This window comes from Ictalurus furcatus, chromosome 9, assembly GCF_023375685.1.
Source record: "Ictalurus furcatus strain D&B chromosome 9, Billie_1.0, whole genome shotgun sequence".
NCBI lineage: Eukaryota > Metazoa > Chordata > Actinopteri > Siluriformes > Ictaluridae > Ictalurus > Ictalurus furcatus.
In genome coordinates, this window is record NC_071263.1 from 19919303 (window position 1) to 19944773 (window position 25471).

General features: G+C 39.7%; 2 protein-coding genes across 4 annotated transcripts in view; both read left to right on the forward strand.

Moving 5' to 3' along the window:
* Nucleotides 1-2683, forward strand: part of fermt2 (FERM domain containing kindlin 2) — a 44792-nt gene extending 42109 nt beyond the window's left edge. For both annotated transcript variants that reach the window (XM_053633758.1, XM_053633759.1), the window contains one exon: nt 436-2683. In XM_053633758.1, coding sequence (XP_053489733.1) covers nt 436-609 — 174 coding nt within the window. In that variant the 3' untranslated portion in view covers nt 610-2683. The remainder of the gene's footprint in view (nt 1-435) is intronic.
* A 9188-nt stretch (nt 2684-11871) lies between these two features.
* The window catches only part of stxbp6 (syntaxin binding protein 6 (amisyn)), a 60629-nt gene continuing 47029 nt past the window's right edge, over nt 11872-25471 (forward strand). The window contains exons 1-2 of one of the 2 annotated variants that reach the window (XM_053632114.1): nt 11872-12152; nt 19375-19579. In XM_053632114.1, the coding sequence (XP_053488089.1) occupies nt 19426-19579 (154 nt within the window). In that variant the 5' untranslated portion in view covers nt 11872-12152; nt 19375-19425. The remainder of the gene's footprint in view (nt 12153-19374; nt 19580-25471) is intronic. The other variant, XM_053632113.1, reaches the window with a different exon arrangement.

The window sequence follows — 25471 nt, forward strand, 5'->3', positions numbered from 1 at the left end:
ATACAAGTAGCTGCCTATGGCGCCATCCAGAGTGGGCTGCCAATTTAAGTATTTGACGTCGAAGTAGACATGCTGCTGAGCACTCGATTCAAAATGTACCAGTGCTGCCCTGCTTCATGGTTTCCACAGAACTGACCATTGATGACACAAGCTCTGTTTTAGCTCTGATGCACATATTCCTAAAACCTTCTTAAAGCAGAGTTTTTTTGTTTTGTTTTACAGCTTTATACAGAGCTTAGTTTACAAATATAGGTGACCTGAATGAAAGCAGTGTACATAAATCACTGCAGTGAGATTCTCATCTGGTAGTTGCTTATATGATACACATCAGCATATCATTAGGGTGGGAAGGAAAATGTCAGAACATTCGTATATGTATATCTGTTCCACACATTTCATATTCTCAAAACCAGTCCTTGGTATGTTCTTCTCTAGGTTACAGTGGAGTTTGCTGATGAGCCCAGTCTGTCGTTCACCTGCACCGAGGTGGACTGTAAGGTGGTGCACGAGTTCATCGGTGGCTACATTTTCCTGTCCACGAGGGCCAAGGACCAGAATGAGTCCCTTGATGAGGAAATGTTCTACAAGCTCACCAGTGGCTGGGTCTGAGAGGGAGAACCTCAGCAAAACAGGGGGTGGGGTGGCATGGGGTGCCTGGGATTTTTGTTCATTTACTCTTTTTCTTGTGTTTTGATTTGTTTTTTTTAACCATGCCATACATCTGGCCACAATGATTGTTTGAAAGCTGCCATCTTTTTAATTTTTATTTTGTTCCTGCCTTAATGCTTACAGACACCTTTGTAACACTAATGAGCTGACTTTGAGGAACAATGAGAATGTTCTGCCGCCATCCAAGGCTTTACCTTGTGCCGAGAAATATTTGTTTCCTGAAGCGAGCAGCTACTTTCACAGAGACAGCTGCTTCTCGTTCCTTTCCCAGAGTGCTTGGTGTGCGTAGTCACTGCAGTGTCGGATGGTAGTCTCCAGCTCTGTGCACCATGCGTACTACGGCGGAGGCTAGTGTGACATCCATGACCTTTCACCTTGCATGCTAATACTCAAGCTCATCTCAAATGTCACTGCTCGTGTTACGATCCGATGGTTTTAAGAGATTTGTGATTGTTTGGGTGCTCATTTGCCTTTATTCTAATGCGGTCCCTATGCTGCTTCACTTCTTTTGTATGCCATAACGTCCATTTTATTTTCCACTCATTGTCCCTTTGTTGTTAACACTACCTTTGGCAACGGCAGCCATTTTTATGAAGGAGCTCTCCAGCACTCAAGTGTTGCTCTACATGAGCTAGGTCAGAGGGTCTTTCTCTATTAGTGCTGACCAGAGTATTCTACACTACAAGCAGTTTTGCAACTAAGAAGACGCTTTTGTTTTAGTGTGATCCCTTGAGAAGATAGCAAGCACTACTACATTGAAGGAAAGGTCTCAAAACGAATAAGCTGTAGTTTACTTTTTTGTCTGACGTCCTGAGTCAGCATGAGATAACGTATTGATCTTCAGCACTATAACCATTAGAGGATGGCCTTTTGTTTATTCTTTTTTTTTCCCCCCACCACTAAACAGCGGTTTTCAGGTTTAGTAACAAGCCGTTTGCAATGCACATAAACAGGATGTTGAAGGCCACATGATGAAGGAATGATTCCAGGGATCTTAATTTGCTAGCTACAGAATCTATCAAATAATTACGTGTTGAAGAAAATGGTAATGAAAAGACGACCCCTGTCCAGTTTAGGGCCTGTGTGTCGAGTGAGCACAGCCTCTACCCTCCTATTCTGTATGAAGTCAGTGAGGATGACCTCAGTTGTGCTCTGGAGCCTGCTGGCTCTTGGCTACAAGAAGCACCATGATGTCTTTGTTTCATATTTTTCTGTACAGCCTTCTCTTCGGTCATTCACACCTTTATCCTAAACCATATAGTATTATTCAAAGCTGTTATATTGTTATGCACCAGCAATAGGTCACTGTGTTTTTAAAAGCAGTACATGCAATGTTCATATTTCTTTCTTTTTTTTCTTCTCCATGACTATGAAGGAATGCTAAATGAAGTATTAGTTTTTGTAACTAATGTAAAAACGATTTTATAGAATTGTACAGGTATTGTTGTTTTGTTGCTGCTTTTTTTCTGTCGTTTTTTTGGAAATGCTTTTTTTTTTTTTTTTTTTTCCCAGAAGAGAAGGAAAAAAGCCATCTTTTGAGCATTGCTTGGTATGATGTGTACTTGCCTATGTTAAGGTCTTATTGAGTTTGTAAGTGTAAAAAAAAAATATATCTAAGTAATGTGATGAAGCATGTCTCAAGCTCCAGGCTTAGCTGGTACACGTTTCGACACTCACATCGAAGGGCTTGTTTCATATTCTGTTACTTTTATCTAGCCTTAAATTAAACACAGTATGTAAATGTTTATTTTCTGTTTGATGCATTGGAGTATTTGACAATTTATTTTGTTTTTATGATTTTATTTGTTAGCACACAGGAAAGAATTATCTTTTAGCAGCGACTTCTGTGGGTCATTTATAGTAAGTTGCTAGTAAAATGTTAGAACCTGTTTGTAATCCTGTATGAATGCTAATTTTAAGAGATATGAGTTTGATTATGAAGGAGAACCATCGTCCCCTGGAGTTTGAGACAAATTGTCATAAGATGAAGTACAATAAAAGCTACTTTCGCATATCTTTTCCCTTTTGTATCGTTTATTATTTTTGTGTTTTTGTTTTGTTTGCCTCAGATTCTGAGCAGCAGTGCATGGCCTGCTGGTTTTAGACTGTAAAAATGCATTTATTTTAAAAAATAAAAATGATTTTTATTTAAAGCCAATGTGAATAACGTTACTGTTTTTATAATAATGATGTAATCACATGATTTCACCAGCAGAGGCCGCTGTCTGTCTGTACTGCAAACGTACCCCTTTCATTACTTGTACGTGCTATGATTAGTTTTCGAGGGGTTTTTTTGAGCGAGAGAGTGTCTAATTCTGCAGTGAGCTCAGTAGAGTGTACCCTCCTTGTATCTGCTTGTCTCTCCTGCAGAGCAGAGAGGAACCATGCTGGATATGGAATATGTTCTTGGCTACCTGAGACACACACACACACACCCCTACACCCCTTAGATTCACTGCCATGGTGCCTGGTGAGTGGGCTTCAGAAATAAGGTTTTTGTGCTTATTCCTAACTGGTTGTGACTTCTGTGTCCATTGTTAATATATGGACATATTTTAAATTTAATAAAATATATGGACGTTACATTTTTATACACACATATATGTATGTATATGTGTGTGTATATGCACACACACACACATACATATAAGGTTCCGTATATGTGTGTGTGTGTATATATATATATATATATATATATATATATATATATATATATATATATATATATATATATATATATATATATATATAAATATATAATGACACACTTGCTAGTCCTAATATTAATCCTATAAACCCTCCAATTGTTACTATATTGTTAGTAATACCCTGAACCCACACATGCTTGCAGCCGCAGTCTGTGCTGTGTAGGAGGGCTATCTGAATAATTGGGAAGAGGGATGTTAGTAGATGTGTATTTGCATCTTTTTCATAAAGCTGGTTGCGTATTCATCTACTTTGTAGATGGAAAATGTGTTTGAATAGCCTTTAATTAGGGTGTGTAGCAGAGTGGAACTTCCATCACCAACTTACTGATGAACCAAAGATTGGAGGAGCTAGTCCGGCAGCAATGCTGTCAGTAATGTGGAAAAACCAGGGTCTCTGAAGAACTCCAGGCTCTGTAAAAGAGAGAACAAAAAACAACTGTGGCCCACCAGAATCAAGGCAATAGTTCATCATGTTGGTTGTCGAAAAAACATCTTGTGTTAGCATTTATCTGTTGTAGCATAGGCAGTGTGTCTTCATGGGTTTTGTAAAGGGTTGGGATAATTCCAAAGACTCTAAACAATATTATCCTATGGAAGGCAATCAAAATGTAGACATCAATTAGAGTTTGAAGATGTACTCTGTGAATTTATATGACGCTAGTAATTTTAAAACACCGAGCACATGAACCTGAGGTCCAAAATTGTACTGATATCCCTGATTTTGGGGCTGTTTATGTGAATTTTAATATGAACTACAGCTCGCTTCTGCTAAATTCAACCAAATTACTGACTACACTGGAACAGGAATCTGATGCTACATTGAGTCAGAGGCTCACGAAAACTGGGCAGTTGAAGATTGGAAATCTGTCTTGAACTGTTAGTTTTGGTTAATCTGTGATCACTGTAGCCTCAGATTCTTGTTCTTGACAAGAATGGTACCAAACGTGGTCATCTGTTGTTGTAGCCCATCTACCTAAAGGTTTGGCTTCTTGTACAGTACTGTGCGAAAGTCTTAGGCACATGCAAAGAAATGCTGTAGAGCAAAGAGGTCTTTATAAAGTAATGAAATTAAATGTTTCTCCATTTGAAAAAATACTATAAAAAGCAGTAAACAGTAATAAATGTATATAAGGCAATATTTGGTGTGACGACGTTTTGCTTTTAAAAAAATAAAATGGTAGTCTCAGGTGGAATCAGTGCAGTTTTATAAGGAAATGAGCTGTAAGTTTTACCGAGCATCTTGCAGAACCAGTCACGGCAGTTCTGGAGACTTTTACTCTTACACTTGCTTCTTGTTTTTGCAGCAAAATCCAGCAGCCTTCATTGTTTTAGGGGTTTTTTTTTCTGAAAAGTATCTCTTACCATTTAATACGCTGCTTTCTTTACTGACTTACAAACTTCTTTCTGTAGCATAAAATTTTGTGCTGGAAAACTAATGTTTGGAAATTTAAAATGTTTTTTTGTACTGACTCGATAATGTAGAAGTCATAAAATCAAAATCTATAACAAAGTTTGTACTAAGAAAAATAGGGTGCTTAAGCCTTTTGCACATTATTGTATGTTCTGAGATGCTTTTTTGCTCACCACCATTGTAAAGACTGGTTATTTTAGTTACCATAACCTTCCTGTGAGCTTGAACCAGTCTGGCCATTCTCATCTGATCATTATCATCAACAAGGCATTTTAGTGCCTGCAAAACTGATGCTCCCTGGCTGTTTTTTACAACAACTTGAGAGATTGTAGTGTGTAAAAACCCCAGGACATCAACAGTTTCTGAAATACTCAAACAAGCCTGACTCGCCCCAACACCCAGACCACAAGGAACAAACTGAGATAAGGTTTTCCCCGTTCTGATGTTTTATGTGAACATTAACATGAAGCTGTTTTTTTTTTTTTGTATTGGGCTTATGCCACATTATTGGCTGATTGGATAATGCACGAATGAACAGGTGTTCCTGAAGGTGTTTACCGGTAAGATCCTTGCCATGCAATTTACTTTAGATAACACCCATTCTTAGTGAAAATGTTTAGATTATGTCTATGTTGGGATGCATGCGATATTCCTAACTGACAACAAAGCCTAGTGACATGAGCAATAGAAATTTGCTAATGATCTGAGGTCTGCAGTCCCATACTTTAGCTTGTTGTAATGAACAAGTGTGTGGTCCTGACAAAGAGCTTGCACATCTTATTAGCACTGAGCCTTTCACCACCTCATGGCTTTCGTGAGTCAACGAAAAGGTCTAGGGTTTCTTTTCCATTTCGTGCGTCTGCAGTAATGACTTCTTGCTCTATGGGGATATTCATGCATTTGCTGGTGCAATCACTTCAAGACAAAAGGATCTTTACAACTCCCTTTGTGCTCTTGTTTAGAACAGGCTGCATATGATGACTTTTCAATATGTGCTGCTCACATCTTCGGGCCAGATGTATTGGGCAAGGAAACTGTGTTAGAATATTGGATTGCACTGGAGTGCAGTGGAGTGCACTGACAGTGTAAAATGAAAAAAAGAAAAGAAAACATTCATATTGTATTGTGGGGTGCACATCTTGCATGGTGGCTTAGTAGTTGGCATGTTTGGGGTTGGGGGTTCGATTCCTGCCCTGTGTGCACGGAGTTTTCATGTTCTCCCAGTGTTTTGGGGTTTTCCTCCAGGTACTCCGGTCTCCCCCCCTGTACAAAGGCACACGCTGTAGGCTGACTGGCATTTTCAAATCATACATATTGTGTGAATGTGTGTGATTGTACAACCCCAACCCCCCCCCCCCCCCCCCCGAGTCCCCTGGGATAGGCTACAGGCTCCCTGCAACCCTGTGTAGGATAAACGATACAGAAAATGCATGGATGGATTAATCTCGTATCAGGGTAATGTTCAAATAACTAAAAGACAATGTTTGGAAAAAGGCAATATTTCACTCGTCTAATGTTCTACATGCATACATTTTGTGCCTCAGCTTGAGTCTTGTTTGGCTGTTATTACCAGTTTCATGAACTGACAAAAAAAAAAAAAGAAAAGAGTTGTGCTCTTTGCTCTGTGTCTGATTGTTGCACCTCTGCTAACACTCTAACCTCCACTGATGATAAAGTCTCTGTCTGCTGACCTTGAACTGTTCTCAGATAGTGAGTGTGTAATACAAATGGGAAGCAGGTGCTGTGCTGATAAGGTCATGACGTGCAGTTTAAAAAGATGGCCTGTGCTTCATGCATCAACCAGTTCTGTAAGAAACAAAACACCAAATATGTGGTCTGATTGCCAAAAAAACTGCACAGGAGAAAAAGCAAACACAAATCTGCAATTCAGATGAGTTGCTTCTGTATTCCTATTTAATTTCAACTTCATAGCTGTTAACCTTGATTTAATCCAACCATGATTATCCCAGCATTTGCATTCCAGCCCAATTTTCTCCCCCAAAGCTACAGAGAATAAAGCAGTACAAACCTGCATAGAGGTTAGAATTAGTAGCCTTGTTCTTGGTGTCAGGAGAGCTGGAGCTGGTTTTGCTGAAGGCTCTTAAAGACACAATGTTCTCTTGACTCTTTTTGCCTACAAGCGTTTAGTAGATACAAAGTAAACTTACGGATAATTTCACCCAGATCTAAGCCAAATTAAGAAATTCAGGCATATACAATGCACCCGCAAGATTTCATAATGAAATGTGTGACAGTAATGACATTGCTTTACTTGAGGCATTTATAAGTGAAGTGATGTGATGTATTGACTTGACATTTCAATAAGTGAAGTTACCTGACAAAAGTCACCTGCCCTTCTCAGTGATGCTCAAATGTATGTACAAAGAGACAGAAATAGTCTGGCATTCAAAGATTACAAAGTGGGGGGGGATTTCCTCAAATACCACCAGTGTGTAGCATCCACCTGGATGATGCGATGGCAGCCATAGTGCTCCAGAACGCTCACCACACACCAGCTATTAGTGGAGAGGAGAGAGTGTTGTAGCCAATTCAAAGATGGGGAATATTAGGGGTCATGATAGAGAAGGGCCAGTGGGGGGATTTCACCAGGACACCGGGGTTATACCCCTACTCTTTTTTACGATAAGTGTCCTGGGATTTTTAATGAGTCAGTTTAACATCTCATCCGAAAGACCATGCTGGTTTTAGTGTACCAATCACTACACTTGGGAATTAGGCCCCACACAGACCACAGGGTGAGCACCCCCTACTGGTCTCACTAATACCACTTCCAGCAGCAACCTTCGTTTTCCCCAGGGGGTCTCCCATCCAGGTACTAGCCAGGCTCAACCCGGCTTAGTGGGAAACCAGGCTAGAACTGCAGTGAGATATGGCTCTGGCAATTCCATCTGTACCTATGATAACTCATTCACTGAGGAATAGTAAAATAGGATTTGTTTTGAAATAATTTGTACATTTATTCGTGTTCTCATCGCTGCATTAAGAATGGTGTCTGTGTATAAAAAATGCTGTGTCAGAACTTCCTCACTATAACCTTTCAATTCAACTTTGGAAAACTGAATTGGAGCCTGAGCTCCTGCTAAAGACCATGGGCGACAGACCATTGATCGGACAAATTAGCAAGATTTGAAGGTTATCTTGCCTGCCAGAAACACAATAAAGCAACGAGACTGAGAGGTTACTGGCCATAAGGGACACATGTACGGTATACACCTCAATGCGATGGAAGATCAAGACATTTTTAAAAGGTGACTGCTACAGAGTTAGTTGCCTCCAGATGATGCTTGTAGATATATTTTATTTTACAGTTGGGAGAATGAAAAAGCCTGAAGAGTCTTGGGATAGTAATGAAAGTTGATTTGGGTTTGTTGAAACTACCTTTTCGTTAGATTAGTTTGTATGAGTGAAAATTCTTATATAATCCTCATCTGACCATGACTCTGGAGAGAGGCGATAAAGGATTTATATGCTTTACCATTGTCTTTTGCTGCTCAGAATTGAAATGAAATCTGACAGAATGCACCACAGATCTCTTACTGACATGAATAGTTGGCTTTGAATCAATCTGAGGGGGTTGGTGGTGCTAAAACAATTTCATTGGTAATGTCCTAATTTCTTCCAAGAAGAAAACCCTTGACTGAGCAGTAATGGCCAAAAGCAACTACTCTATCAGTCTGTAAAACTTTCACTAATTTAACTTTGTGTAACATTCCAGTGTATAAAAGAGAAAGGTCTGGTTCTGCTTCTTTGCAGATGGTTTCTTTCTGGTTTAATACCAAATACTAAGCTGGCATTTGTTTGCTCTTGTTGAGCATGACTGATGGGTGTGTGAGTTTAACCACTGGGAAAAGAGGAGGAGCAAAACAGAGCGTGTGTGTGTGTGTGTGTGTGTGTGTGTGTGTGTGTGTGAGAGAGAGAGAGAGAGAGAGAGAAAGAGTGTACAGACGGACACTGTTTACCTTGCTCTCAACACAGAATGGGACTTATTTCCTCTCTCTGTGCTGATGTCATGGGCAGAGAGCATATTTTTATACTTCAACATTTGATTTTGTGTGTGGTGTTAGAAAGTGCCAGCATGCAGCAAGACGTGCTCCATTTCCCCCTAAGCCTATTCATGGAACTATCGGTTTCTTCTTGCTTGACCTGTTCTGTAAATCTTAGTTTCATTTCTCAAACCCCTTGATCAAATTCCCAGATGTATGGAGCATGTAATTACTCCATCTCCTTACAAGCCAGCAATGTTCATTGCACATAACTCCTGAAAATACTCACTTGCTCACTTACATTTTTGTTTAAGCACCAGGTGGAACCTGCCCCATGCCAACTCACAACTGTCTTCATTATCTCATTTTGACCACACATACAGCCACAGACACGCACGCACACACACACACGCACACACACACACAGACATACATGCTATTTGGTGATATGAGATCAAATAAACAGATCAACTTCTGTATGCATTCAGTCAGCATTCTGAATAAAGTAAGAAGTAATAAATAAAGTATTTATTTCATATAATTCCAAATCCTGAAATCCTATACAAAAACGGGATCAAACAAACAGACTGAGTTAAATTCATCTGCAAATACTTACATTAGAGATCCAGGAAAATGTATTATTTCTAAGCTATAGGACTATATGCTCATGCAGAGCACAGTGTAATGATTAAGAGTTTATGATCTCAAAATAGTATATTGTACAAAAGTATATTGTAGGTCTTAAAAGGAAGTTACCAGCTCTCTCATAGCAGACATACAAAAACAGGCAATTTTCAGTGCCTCCAGGATTTTGCGATCACAAATATCAATGCAAAATCAAGGAAAAACTGGAATTTTTTCTAAATTACCACAGATTTTCCGCAGATTTGGGACAAGACACATCATGTGATGTCATCACAACACACATTCGGCCAAAGCCCTCTTCGATGCAAAAACAAGCTGCTGAATCCTGAGGAGATTTATGAAGGGATGTAAACAAAATATTGCAGAGTTTGCTTGATTTCGTGTTAATTAACGCGATCGCAAAATCGTGAAATCCTAGATGGACTGAAAAGGGAATAGTGTGTAGGAAGATGTACACGGAGGTCCACGAATATTGGCACCCTTGGTAAATATGAGCAAAGAAGGCTGTGAAAAAATTGTCTTTATTGTTTAACTTTTTGATCTTTTGTTAAAACAAATTCACAAAAATACTCTGCTATCATGGATGTCAAACAATTGTAAACAAAACACAGGTTTATCCAAAAAAATATAACTGAAGTATATTTCCATTGATATTTGACATTTTTTAGTACACCTGGGTGACTAGGAACAGGAAATTGGTCAACCATGACTTCCTGTTTCACAGGGGTATAAATACGAGGTAACACATAGGCCAAATTAGCTAAAATACCAAAAGCATTGAAAATGCCAATTTCCACCATCAGGGCAATAAATAAGAAGTTCCAGTCAACTGGAAATGTTATGAATCAGCCTGGATTTCGATGTGTGTCTATATTGTCTCAACGCACTGTGACGAGGATGGTTCGAGTGCCAAAAAATCTCCAAGGTTCACAGCTGGAGAACTGCAGAAGTTAGTTGCGTTTTGGGGTCAGAAAGTCTCCAAAACTACAATCTGAAGTCACCTACATCACCACAAGTTGTTTGGTTTTAAGAAAAAAGCCTCTAATCCAAAAACAAACTCAAGCGTCTTCAGTTTGCCAGACGCTACTGGAACTTCAAATGAGATCGGGTTCTACGGTCAGATGAAACCAAAATAGAGCTTTTTGGCAATAAACACCAGACGTGGTTTTGGCCCTCACAGAGAGGTAGCCATATGGAAAAAACCCTCATCCCCACGGTTAAATATGGTGGTGGCTCTTTAATGTTTTGGGGCTGGTTTTCTGCCAGTGGACCTGGACATTTTGTTAGGATACATGGCATTAAGGACTCTATCAAATATCAACAGATGTTAAATGAAAACCTGACTGCCTCTGCCAGAAAGCTTAAAATGGGCTGTGGTTGGATCTTTCAGCAGGACAATGATCCAAAACATAAATCAAAATCAACACAAAAATGTTTACTGACCACAAAATCAAGGAAATCCATAGAAAACCTGTGAGGGAACTGAAGTGGAGAGTCCACCAGCATGGACATCAAAATGTGAAGGATCTGGAGAGATTCTGTATGGATGGTCAGATCCCTTGCCATGTATTCTCCAACCTCATCAGGCATTATAGGAGAAGACTCAGAGCTGTTATCTTGGCCAAGGGAAGTAGCACAAAGTATTGACTAAAAGGGTGCCAATAATTGTTGCATATCTTTATTCAACAAAGATTTTTTTTTTGGATAAACCTGTGTTTTGTTTGCAATTGTCAGATATCCATGAGAGCAGAGTATTGTTGTGATTTTTTTTTTTTTTTACCAATATATCAAAAGTTTAAACAATAAAGACAATTTTTTCACAGCCTTCTTTTCTCATATTTACCAAGGGTGCCAATATTAGTGGAGGGCACTGTACATCCAAAAAACTCACTGACAAACCAGGTTTGCTGTTAACAAGCAACTCGACTCTGTAGGCGGGACGTATACATTCTAGAGAGGATTTAATTGGATGACCATAAGACTAGTACAGGATGAGTCCTCATTGCTTTCCTGGAAGTGGCGAACTATAAACTTAAAACAAGAATATCTCCAAAACGCCATATCCCATTGTACTGGTGTCCATAACACTAAGAGACAGGTGAGAAGGCTCTGAAACACCTATTTTGATTTGAAAGGTTCTACAGAGAACCTGATGAAGATGGTTTCCCTAACAGACAATATGCTAAACGGCTGTTTCATGTGTTTTAAGCTGGTTGATATTAAACCGGAGAAAGAAAGAAAGAAATTGAATTGACCAAACGTCAATATTTGCTTTGCTGAAATATGAAACCCCCTGGGTCAGCGTGTGTGTATTTTCCCGCTCGTGTACAGTAGTTATATTAACGTTTGGCTTGGTTTCTATTAGAGAACAGCAAAACAACAACCCTACAACGGTGGTCGCGAGCGGGTCACGTGACTAACGTTTCCGCGAAGCCCGCGTGCAGCTTTTCTCCAGCGGGACGGTAGCAGCCTCACAGCGCGCGCGCTCGCTCGCTCGCTCAACTCAACAAACACAGACCCAAACAGACACACCACATAGGCACAGATACACCGAGAGTCAGCGGGGAGCTCGGCGGCGGAAAAGTCACGCTAAAGACCAGCAGAACCGAAATGCGAGTCTCTAATTCGACGAGATAACAGCGTCCTGACTTTTGGAAGTCGGTGGACTCATCCTGAGCACGAGCCTGAGTGAAAAGCCTGGAACTGCACGCTACGGTGAGTGTATCGTCCTTATTTCCTTCACTGAGCAACTCGCCTGACGTGTCCCAAACACATATGCAATACTTTTGTGCATTGAATAGGCTCATTTCCATGATTTAGAAAGGTAGTGTTCGGTTTGGGACGCAGCCCTTCTCCCAAGACTACTGCTGTAATTAATTATGAGCTTTTGCTTTTAAGTGCTGCTTTGTTTTTATTAGTGCACTAGGAATGTAAACGGTTTTCCCCCCAGCACTGGCGCACAAATGATGCAGACTCGAGCCCTTTATTAATCCCCTCTCTTCCACAAACACCTTAACAACCCCTCAGTAGCCTTATTTAAATAAATAAATAAGACCTTTATTTTTTAAGCGTAACATTTTTTCAAGCATTGGGCTTCTCAAACGTTTTGCAGCCAGGGACTTTGTTGTTAAAAATTCCACAAACCTTCAGTACAGACTGAATTAATTGTTTAATGAATGATTCAAATATGAGGTGTTATTCCAGTGCATACAGCAGTATTCTGACTTTATTGGAGTGCTTTATTCCTGAACTTTCCACTAACAGAAGGTCCAAGTTGATGTAATTTTATAGGTGCTGTGTTTTTTTTTTTAGTTTGGATTACTTCTATTTAATTCAAGTGACCAGCCAAATAGGCTAACAAGAACCCTATAAATATAATAAGTGCAATAATGACGGGTTCCACTGCTGTAGAAGATTTATAATCACCGATCCCCCCCATCGCTTTGAGAGCCACTGCTTTATCTCATGGGTGGTTAGCACGTTTCTGGCCACTACCCTGTGTGTGCGGAGTTTGCATGTTCTCCCCGTTCTGTGGGGTTTCCTCCCCCAGTCCAAAGACATGCATGGTAGGCTGATTGGTGTGTCCAACAGTGTCAGTAATGTATGAGAGGGTGTGTGATTGTGCCCTCCAATGGATTGGCACTCTGTCCAGGGTGTACCCCACCTTGTGCCTGATGCTCCCTGGGATAGGCTCCAGGTTCCCCATGACCTTGATGGATAAGAAGATGGCTGGATGCAAACATTTATTAAGCCTCAGGTCAGGGTTCATTTGGAATACAAGTAATAGTACAAGTACATAGGGAATATTTCCTTATAGTTTCAGTAAATGTGACTTGCAGAGCCGTGGGAAATATTTGATTCTCCTTTCAGCCGGGGTCTGGGGAATTAGTGCTTTTTCCATCAGCCTATGCTCTCTACATGTTTTTTTTTATTCCCCCCTGACTTTGTACAAATTAAAACCAGAAAGGTCTTCCATTATTCAAGAGTCTATTTTGAATTTCCAGGTCCTGAAGCACATAATTAAAATGCTACCTAATGTCATAAATCACTGCCTCATATGAAAACTGTTACTAATGGCTTGATATATCCATCTATCAGAGTGAGGTCTGCACCTGAGCTTAAACTCAAACTTCAGTATCTGCTGGATTTATTGCCACAGTGTTGAGTTTGTTTGCAGAAGGTGTACCATATGGGTAATGAGGGCTCTTATTTTATTGTAGGGTTGAATGTGTTTGGCCGCTTTTATTTTTTGTTCCAGCTCAGTGAGTACACACTAATTTCCAACAAACTGAACATTTGTGCTAGGTGTATTATTAATTGTGAGGAGCCAAACTACTTTTCTTTTTTCCATACATGAGCTAACAAATGCACATGATTGGTTAGTGTCAGTGTAATTGACCCAGAGATCATGGCCATGGACTGCTGATCTCTCATGATCTCCCACCAGTAGGGCAGAAACATTTCTGTTGCACCACTCGGGAGCCAAATATGTGAGTTTTAAATGTGTAACTTCTCTTAGATGATGTTATTTATATAGTTTGGTATTTGGGTGCTAACATTTAAGATTTCTCCTTTTCTTAATACTTCCTCCAAGAAACTGATTTATAGAGTGTTATGAATGAGCTCACAAACTCAAGCTGTTGGATCTATTATATCTGATATCTGATCAGCGAATGACATGGGTGGCAGTAGTGGCACACAGCAGGTAGCATTGCCACCTCACAGATCCAGTGGCTTTTTTCATTCTTCTCAAGATGCAAAGATCTTCAAGACAATCTGCATGCTTAGCCAGGTAGTTAACTTAGCTAGGAATGTTGATGAACAAAATTGCAGTTATCATATATTCTGACAGGATTGTCTAATGAATATGTTTTTTTGTGATTGTTGTGGCCAAAAACGCTAGAGTTTTCTGTGGCATTTTTAAAAAGTTGCGATGCATTTTGCACAGATTTTTGTTATTGATTTATTTATTTTTTGGAAAACCACATAAATTGGCAAAATCGCAATTGTACGAAATAGTTTTGCACGGTCTTTCACAGTGATGTTTGTTGGTAAATGAGACCTTTTAGCTGTACTCATGTTTGACGCACGTGAATCGAAGGGGGCTTTGGCTGAATGCATGTTATGATGACATCACATGGCGCATTGTGATGACATCACACAACGTGTCTTGGCCCAAATCTGCTGTAATAAAAAAATAAATAAATAACACGTTATTTTAAACGCATCTGTTTTAAGAGTGTGTACAGGTACACCTTATGATAAGCCTAAGGTATATGGTCAGCTACTTCTAGTCAGCTACTTATGCGTTAATGTTGTGTACTATGTGAACCGCAATAGCAGCGCACAATACCAGGAAAAAAATAAATCGGTCTCTGAATTTAACGATTGGACATGCGCACAATATCTCTTCGTAGGACTTGGAGTTAGGTTCACACATACAATGTTGTATTTCCCCAGTATTATTTCTTGCTTTGTAACAGTCTAAAAGGACACAGGCAATTGTCAATATCATGCATATTTATATTTATTAGATTCTTTATTAGTGTAAAAGTGTAGAAATTGTTCTTGGACAATCTTGGTAGTTACTTGGGCATTGAAACTTATAATGCAGTTTATTATTCAGTGTTGTTTTTAAATTGTGATGGTTTAAAATGAATTCAGGAATGCTTTTAGAGAGCTTTTCAAAGAGTGATTCCTGCATTATCTTCAACTATTTCTAATCATGTACTGCCAAGTTGAAGGAGCTCTTCATGCTGTTGCTCTGCTGAGACTGGATCATCATCAGTATGGCGATTTTGGTGTGTGTAACCACAGACTGTTCTCTACAGTACAACAGTAATGATGATGATGATGATGATGATGATTCATCAATTACCATTGACAGCAGGCAGCTAGCAGGATGGACAGGGCGCTTCATTTATTATTTATAAGGGACAACAAAACCATCTGTGTTGGTGTATGTTCAGTATTTATCAGCATGTAGCCTGTATTCTGTCAACACCAAACAATGCCAAAATGTTTTTTGTAATTGAGGACATTTGACATTTTTATGAGAGAAATGAACTAAAGAAGAAACTCCAGTACAGAAGCTTGTACTGGAGTCAGACAGGACAGAAGGGTTAAGCAGACGAGAGAAAAGAGGTTTAAATGGCGTCCCATGTGAGCAGAAAAGACACAGCTTTGGCAGCAAAGGCATCTGTCTGGGTTGAAAACTACAGAAGCCTGTTCAGTGTTGTCCTTTGCATCCTTTGACAGTGAGATCTGTTTTTGAATTTATCCTTTCTACTTAAGTCTGTGAGTCTTTAAGAGCTTGTTCTATTCAAGTATTCAGAGCGGTTTTTTTTTTGGTTTTTTTTTTTTTTTTAGAAAGTTTTGATTGTATTTTATTAGTTGATTGTTGGATTACAAAAGTAAACCTCAATGCCTTCACTTGTTTAATGAACACATTTGCAATACAGTGATGGGATCTTGTTTAGCAATAAGTAGTAAATCTTCATAAATCTAAACATCCAAAGCTTCTTATGCATTGAATAGTGTGGTTGCTTTTGTTTCCCTCAAATGTTTTCTTACTTCACTATTAGGAGTGACTCACTTCCTCTGAGTGTGAAGCGTGTTCATGAGGGAAAAGGGATGGCAGATGACCTTCATGAAAGTGAGATTTGGGTTTTTCGCTCATTTCCTCGCCTGTCATTTTACTCTCGCTCTCCTGCACCTAGCAATCGATCTACCACACCTCATAAGAGAGTTCTCCTACTACTGCTCTTTTAAGCTGCACAAAATGAAATTCCATTTTGATGACCTAAAGGTCCAGCTTTTGGTTTTCTGCATCAGGCTTTGATACCTTCTTGGTTTGTAAGGTGGAAATGTGCATTCAATGCCTCTGAAGTACTTGATTCAGTTACCAAGTGCTCTTTTGTCCCTGGCTCTAAAAGCCTGAAATTATTGCTGGCTTTAAAAGCATACAGTGAAGAACGGGGTGGCAAGGGGCTGTTGGGAGAGCATAAAGAGCCGGCTCTAATTCTAATGCACCCTTTTCTCTTTCTTGTTTTCTTGCTGTTGTTTTCATGTGCCTGCTGTCTCCCAGAAGAGATTGCAGGCTGAAAGCTTTTCATATTAACATAGTGGCTGTGGGAGCTGCTGTTCCCCGACCCCCTCCTTCTTTCTCTGCGTACATTACATATCCATGGACAAGGCCTGTCCTGTCTGAGCCACAGTGTAGAGTAATACTCATAAAGTCCTCGGAGACAAGAGGTCCCTATTCAGTAGTGTACCTAAAGCCTAGTTCACACTACACGAATTTAAGCCCGATTTGTAAGTCGACGAGCTCACAGACAAAACCATTTGATTGGAGGCAAATCAGCGAGCAGTAGGCGCTCGCCAATCGGTAGTCGATTGTTATGTGTGAACTACTCAACGACGCATCAGAGAGACTCGCCGACACGTCGCAGAGGCATCACTGACGCCAGACAGATATTTGGCACGCTATATATCTGGAGCTGTCAGGAGGCTCTGCATCCTGTTGTGTGAAAAGTGTTGTCACTGGCAGTGATTGTGGCGACGAGCTACAGCCCATGAGAGAGCAAGGCATGGGGTGAAACCCATGAAACCTTTTCTTTTTTTTTGTCTTTTCCTTTCTGAGGTTTATTCAGCACAAATCAATAGCTCACACTTCTTGTTTCTGTCCTACGTACAGTACATCTTCAAATAAACAACTCCTCTTTCGTGCGTGGTTTCTGCGCCGTATATCCTCATCGTTTCGTGCGTGTGTTTTCGCATCATATATCCGTGTCGTTTCGCGCCTTTATATCCGTGTCGTTTCGCGCCATATATCCATGTCATTTCGCACCATATAACCGTGTCGTTTCCCGCCATATAACCGTGTCGTTTCCCGCCATATAACTGTGTCATTTTGCACGTGTGTTTTCGCTCCATGTATCCACAATGTTTCGTATGGTTTTCGCAACAAAACGTAATTTGGACACCAGATAGTCATCAGTCGTTGTCAGATTGTGTAATGTGTGTGTGTGTGTGTGTGACCCCTGTCACCAAGCAATTACGTAGTGTGAACACCACAACGACTTCAAGACTCCCGACTACAAGAGAGCAAGTCATGTAGCGTGAATAGCACTGCGATCTGCCGACGTTGAAAGTCGTGTAGTGTGAACTAGGCTTAAGGAGGCTCAGCTCCCTGCCGTCTGCCAACAGCTTGGAGAGAGACAGGGGAGCCTTCCATCACAGTCGGAGAGGAGGGAAGAGTCCAGCTTAACACAGTCTGAGCATGACACTGCTGGGGAAACCCTGATGTTCAGCTCCACATCTTGGCAAGCTCCCATGGAGGCCACTAACTGTGTAACCTTTCATGGCATTAGAAAAGTTCCTCTTGGAGTGTGGTGCTGCAGCTTGGAGTTCAGTCTTTTTTTTTTTTTTTTTTTTTTGCGCTGGGACGACTTTAAACTGAGAATCTGTCCATGTGTTTTGTAAGAGGCTGGGATAATTGTGCAGATGCCAGTGTAGTAGACAACAGCTTGCTTGTGACTGTGTGGGGTTAATCAGGGTGTCAGTGGTTTTGTCATTCCTTCAGTATTACAGGCATGCTTTACAACATGAGTTTAAAGGAAGGGCAAACAGTTAGGAAGAAGTTAATCTTGTTGGCCTTTATTGTAATGAGGAGTGTTGCAATGCACAATGTGAATCCCAGGCCTTATCAGCCTGTATGGGCCTTATCAGCCTGTATCTGCATGTTTATTTGAGATATGTGTATATGGACAGTATTGCTTTTCTGACGAGTAAGAGGTGTCAAGTTGCAAATATATTGTAATATTTAGTCATTCTAATTGTTTGGACAACTTGGATGTGGTCCAGCGTTGCACTGTTTTGCATAGCAGCTTTACTTTCTTTCAGTCTATCTACATAATGTACCCCTTTGATAATATCTAATGATGTTGCTGCAGCTTTTTGCTTTTTTTTTAAACTAATTAAATACTAATTACATACAACACTGGCATAAAGTGTGCCAGAGAGAGAGAGTGTACTCTCTATTCAGTTAACTCTAGGATCAGCCATGTTGGTTCTGGTTGTGAGAATATCTGATTGAGATTAATGGATCAGTACCTGCTCCCATTACTGAGCAATGAGGGAATAACCAGTGAAATTATTTCGGGCTGACCATCCGCATGCTATAAGGTGGAATCTACATCAGGCTACACTAGTCTTTATTCCAGCTTTTGTTGGAGCCAATTAGTAAAAAGTCATCTAAAAGTTAAACAGACCAATAAAACATGAATCACAGCGATGCACCTTCATGTCGTCTTTCTCAGCTTGCCCAGTAGCAGAGCTTTTCTTCTATCTCTGTGTGATAGATCACTGCATGACCTCCAGAAAATCTCACTCCCCCCCTAATGCCAGGAATGCCTGCTGTGAGGATGGATATGATGTGAGTCATACCGAATCACTTTTAAAGTGACGGGTTGATAAAATGCTTTGCCTTGGTGAATGCATACCTCGTTTGTCTTGATCACTTTTCTTCTGTTTTGACAGTCATTATCGCACAAACATGCTGAGCCTCTTTTGTCAAACATTGTGCTTTTTATGCGCATCATGTAAACAATAATTTGAGGGAATATAAGCTTCAATTGTTAAGCTCATTATATATGAAACTATAAACTGTAATTGTTCATGATTTGTGCTATGTTGACCACTTGAAGAATGTTCTCTAAGATGTTATCCTCTACATTTAGGAATATGCTTAACTGAAGAACAGATGAATGAATGAGGGTACCGTGCTGCTGATTTTCTTTTCTCATATTTGAAGATAAACCCCACCAGAGCCCTTAGGTGCTTTGTATTATAGTCAGTGTGACACTTTGTACACATTCCTTAGATCTTAACAAAGGCCACATGGCAGTTATTGAGTCTGTCTTACTTTTCTTGTCAGGGTGAAGAGCTCGGAACCGTATTTCTAAGATAGTAACTGAATTTGGCAACAATGAGTGCCAAGTCAGCCATCAACAAAGAGATCTTTATCCCACACAACGAGAGGATGTTGGCAGCCGTGCAGGTGAAGAGGAGGACGAAGAAGAAGATTCCCTTCCTGGCTACAGGTGGTCAGGGCGACTACATGACTTTCATCTGCCTATCAGGTAACTTGTGTCTTATCCCAATGCTGCTCATTTTTTATTTGGAAAGCCAGAACCACGAGCCACCTAAGCCTTCTAGCATGTCGCAAAACACACATCCTGTAGTGTGAGAGGAGATGTTTGTTTAAAAAAAAAAAAAAAAAAAAAAAAGTTTGGTCTGAAAGTTGCAAATTGTTACGTCACGCTTAATGTGGCCCAGTAGTTTTCATCTATAAATAATCATACTATGTACAGAAGGAGCTTATACTTTTGCTTGTGAGACTATTCTGTTCTGCACAGGTTTGTATTTTTGGTATGTTTCAAATATTCTGACAGTTCCTTGTAAACTAAGATGGCCACCCCTATTCCCTACCAAGCCTGAACATTATCACTGCCACTCTTCCTCTGGGGAATGTGTATATAGTGTTCATAATGATTAGACCACTCAGTCCACCTTATCAGCCTGCCACTGAATAATGGGTGGAAGTCTGCTCACTTTTTAGTGTCAGCTTCAGTACTCCAATTAATTTTGTGCCTGATTACTGTGATTGCTTCACTTCCAGTGGAATGCTGTTTATGACTCAGCTTATTTGGCAAATGTTTTAAATAGATTAACTTTACTTGAAAAACTAGTGTTGTATAAGGCAGAGTCTAGTTTGGATGCCAAATCACTTCCATTTATGGCATTTATACAACTGAGCAGTTGCCTTTTTCAAGGGCCCAGTAGTGGCAGCTTGGCTTTGCTGGAATTTGAAGTCGTGACATTCCAATCAGACGTCCAACATCTTAACCACTGAGCTGCCTCCACCCAAATCGAATACTAATTTCAAAATGCAGGTTAATTGATTGCTAACTTGGAGTGGGAAGTATAGTATTTTCAAGTAAATTAACAGTAAATCCTACAAACATGTGCACTGCTTATATTGTGAACATCAAGGTTATAGCTACAGGATGCTTGTGTTTCACAGCAGCATGCCTTCTGCTGCAACTGCAAGCTAGTCATCTGGCTTAATAGAAAACTATAAATTGAGGGTTGACTGGTACCTATATCAAAGCTGATGTGGTGTTTTTTTTTCAACCACCATCGTCCATCTCTATATAACGAGTTTTTATGTAAGGTTTAAAAGTTTCAGCTGACTTTTGTTGACTGATTGCCTGCCTAAAATTATAGTGTGGATGACTCAAGTGGGTATCTTTAGAAGACACAGAGAAAAGAGGATTGCCTTGGATAGAAGAAGCGTTCTGTGTGTTGCGTCCTCACATTTGTTATTTCGTGGGGTGAGGTTTTGAAAGGCCCATACTTTCTTTTGCTTATAAAGGATATATAATTCATCACTGTGCCCATCTGTTCATGCACAGCTTCCATGGAAGGGTGGAGTTACAATAACCAGCGTGTGATTGTTTTCATTGTATTTACATTTGTTTCAGGATGAACCATATCACTTCAAATGGACAACAGATGGAAGTTACACTTTCCAAATGAATGGTTTGATATTTCTCTGTGTATGCTTGTGTTTATGAAGTGTTATGGTACTTTGCTTTCTTCACTGAATTACTGTAAGAGCAAACATCTATTGTTGGTCTATAACCTATGATCTGAGACATGCAAGCTATCAGATGTGTCATGGAAAGCCCAGAGCTCTGTCCCACACTCGGAGCAGCTTGTTGAGGTGGATAGCACCCAAATAGCATGTCAGGAATAAATCAGCATACTGTACACAACAGTGAGAGCCCTGAGCAAATTGGCAGTCTTGTGCAACAACGCAAGCAAGCAGCAGATTGAGTGCAACATTTGGACTCTGTTTTTTGCCCTGCTGTGCCTTCTAGCTTGAGTCGATTAGCTTGGCCTCCACCACTGTATGAAAGTCAGCGGGAGATTTGTACTGTACTACCCAACGTTACAGCACCAGCACTCTCAATAAGCTTGAGGAGCAGTTCTGCTTTATAAGCACAGCATCACTGCATATAGCAATGCTTGACTGCTTCCATCTGGTCTAAAATTCTGACTGTTTCCATCTTCTGTTCCAGTACATCTGTAGTAAACTTAGAAACTAGGGGAGAGTGGGGTCAGTTTCACAACTATCGATTGCTCCAGTGAGCAACCAGCTACAGTGGTGACACTTGCTGTACACATGATCAGTAGCCTCCTTGCAAAAGAACAGCAACTTAATCACAGCATGAAAATCTATATCTAGAAATAGGCTTAATAATCTTCTACTTGTTTAAAAACAATCTAATGAAGAGACATATTAAGATGTGTTAAGTATCTTAAGATATTTTAATAAGTATTTAATAAGTATAATATCCCTGTGGGGACCTGGGATAGAATAGCTCCCTAGCATCCCCTTGCTGATCATAAAACGTGACAAATCTTGCAACTTGTTGGCCGTGAGTTGTGGCTTGTCAGTGGAGGAAGAGGTCCTGGTGCTTGAGGATTTTGGCTTGCTGCGGCTTCCTTATATCCAACACATCACTTTGGCTCCTACTTCATTCAGACTAGAGGTTGGGAAGGCTTGTTCCAATCAATCGGCTTGTGATGACTTGGACTGTGTTTGTTTTGGTATTACAATCAACCATTTTTTTTTTTTTTACATTTCCCAGAAGGCGTTGGCATAGGCTCAATTGAGGAGTAGTATAATCCTTGTTTATATCAGGGTTTGTACAAAGTGCTTGAATTTGGCTTTTTGAAATTTAAGTAAAACCTTAAGTAGCCATTTTTTTATCTAGTGGTGCTTAAAAAGTGCTTGAATTATAAAAAGTAAATGAATATGAAATCGCTAAATAACTTTAAAGTGTTTATTTTTGATAGAACACGAATACAATCCTTTCACTCAATATATGACACCCTGCTGCAGGCCATCCCCCCTCCCCCTCCCGCTACTCATTTTAACATAAACAGCCCCGGTCCAGTTTTCAGGCGACTTTAGCGGCTTTTCAAGCTCCTAGTGACAAATATAGCGACATTTTGGACAAACCTTAGCTACTTTCTATAGAAGAGAGTGTCCAGTACTGCACGGCGAGTGCGAGGCCCTGCTTTCCTGCTGCAGGCACACCTTTCTCTGTGGCTACTCTGTTCAGGGAGGGACAGAGAAGAGCAGCACATTCAGAGAGAAAGAATAAGAAAGACATTCTCTCTGAGCGATCATTTTACATGTAAATATCGGCAAAATTACAGCACAGCCATTGTCTTTAACTTATGTCTGGTGATTTTGTCAGACGACATTGTGGTTATAAAATCAGGATTTTGTCAGTGCAGAGCAGCAGCTTGGAAGTGACTGCTGGTTAACATGTAGTTTCAGTCACTATTTCATACTTGTTCCGTTGACAACAGAAGCTTGTAAAATTTGTAAATGAGAACAGCTTTATTGGGAATTCGGCTGTATTAAAATACAGCATGTGAGCACAGAAAGTAGGAGAGAAGTAAACAGAAGTAAAGAGTTGACACTAGGCGGAATGCAAATATGCAATGACACTAATTAGCGCACGACATCGCACAGTGATCTTTATCACGTTATGGTGAAGACGAAGATGTCTGGGAAATGCAAATTTAGTCCAGGAAAAGGCTGGAAAAGGCACCATGTAAAAAATTGTTGTGTTATTATTATTATAATATATAAGAATGTTTGAATGACTTCTTGTATAGTCCTTGAAAACAAAAAAAAATTGTGCTTGAAAAATCCTTGAAAGTCGTGGAATTTCATTATGAAGCATCTGTACGAGCCCTGTAATATGCTCGAGTATTTCATTCCAGTATCCTTGGTGTACATCTGGTGGATTCCCGCAGACTTGTACATCCCCTTGTTGGACTCCGAGGTGGGTGAGGTGCAGAGATGATGAACAAACATACTTCAAACATGGTAAACAAACAGAACACTAAAAGACGGATATTAGACCAGGACTTGGATGTTGAACTAACCACTAATTTTTTTTTATTTTTTATTATTTTAAAACTGTCAAAGATTTCTTCTCCTAGAGTCACTATCTACTGATATGCCCCTTACTAAACTGCCCCCTTTTGCTATACAAATGGAGTCACAGGAGTAGCAGGACCAGTCAAAGACATCAAAAAGTTGCGATCAAAACTTTTTTGTTGGCCAAAACTAAATGGCAGAGTACACTGTTCTTTTGCGCCTTTATAGAGGATTGATCCAATCACGTTTGGACTATGTGAACATTATGATTCTGCCAGGAAATCGTATAAACCAGTGGTTCTCAAACTTTTTCAGCGTGAAGCGCCTCTTGTGTAGGGTGCATTCCAAAATTTTCGCAAATAATTTTTTTCTTTCATTCTAGGCTCTTCTGTATGAACTTTCTCAACTAAGAAACTGCATGCTCTATCTAAAAATTGATCCATTTTAAATAGTCTTAGGATTTATCAGCGTGTGGCTAACAGGACTGTACACTAGTATATATCAACGGATGCCTCTGGTTGGTGACGTTTCATCTTGGTGTTATTTGTATAATTGATTTCATTTATTAATAGTTTCCATTTTTATGTACATCATAGTTCAAAGGTTAACAATCCCGACTTGCATATAGGTAAAATTTATCAATTAAAATAATATTAAGCTGCCCTCCTTGCTCCATCTGGCGGCCCTCAGTTTGAGAACCACTGATATAAACAGCTGCTTGACACAGTGCATCGTCAGGGACCACGGCTTGTCTTGAGCATTCAGAACCTCAACAGTGCGAAGTTTGTACATTGAAGCCAGTGAACCATCACTTCAAAATAGACGGTTGAAGCTATCACTACAATATGCTATCAAACTAAAAGCAAGCAAAAATAACTCGGTCTTTCATCTCAAATACATTTATTTATATGAGAGCAAGCCTAAAAGCATCAGACCTTTTGGTATTTGCATTAAACCACATTTTAGAAAACTTAAATATAAACTTGGGCATTTTAAACTGGATGCACTTCAGTCTTTTACCCCCCTGGACACTAAGGAAACCTGCATCAACATGGATTTGACTCATCAGAAGAAAGGAATGACTCACCCAAATGTATATAGACCACAATATTTAGACATTAGAAGCCATTTCCCTTTTTACTTAGCTATATTTACACATGGTTTGAAAGTGGAAAACGGTATAACTGCTGCAATGGTGACTGGACAGCTACATTATGGAATCCAAAACAATGGTCAATTTCACATCTTTGGAATGTATTGGAAAAGCACAACAAAAGAATTTTTATAATTTTCACAGACTCCAAATCATATCTTCAAGCAATGGAAAACTGATCATCCTTTGGTAGATTGCATTTTAACTAAAGAGGACCACTTACTGAATCAATTTTTTAATATTATCTTCTGCTTTGTTCTGGGTCATGTTGGTCTATCAGGAAATGAACAAGCTGATATGGCTGCAAAGGAGGCAATTAATCAGGCCTTCTTCAGACCTTAACCCTAATGTCGATCATTATATATTAAATAAGTGGCAAGAAGAATGGGACATGTGTACAAACAACAAATGACATGAAATCCATTCTAAAATCCCCAACATTCTTTTAATCTCTCTTAAAACAAGATTTGATCAAGTGGTGTTCACTAGATGTTGTATAGGTCATTCAAGACTCGTACTCATGGCTCATACATCTCTGCTTAAAGGTGAAAATCTAGCTCTATTTATGTTCCGCAAGATCCCCCCCCTTTCCATTAAACATATTTTATTGGACTATCCCGCTTTTAATGCAAGTAGATTTTTATGTAGTAAGCTCACTTAAGGAGTTATTTAGTAAGATTTTACCAGAAAAGGTTTTAGAATTTTATATATATAAAAATGTATAAATGTAAAACATCTTATATAATCTTAACTGCTGTATTTTCCTTTGTTTGGTTTTGATTTTATTGCGTTTAAGCAACTCTTGTTCTTTTTGTAATTTGATTTTTGCCATGAAGATGGCCTCAGATACAG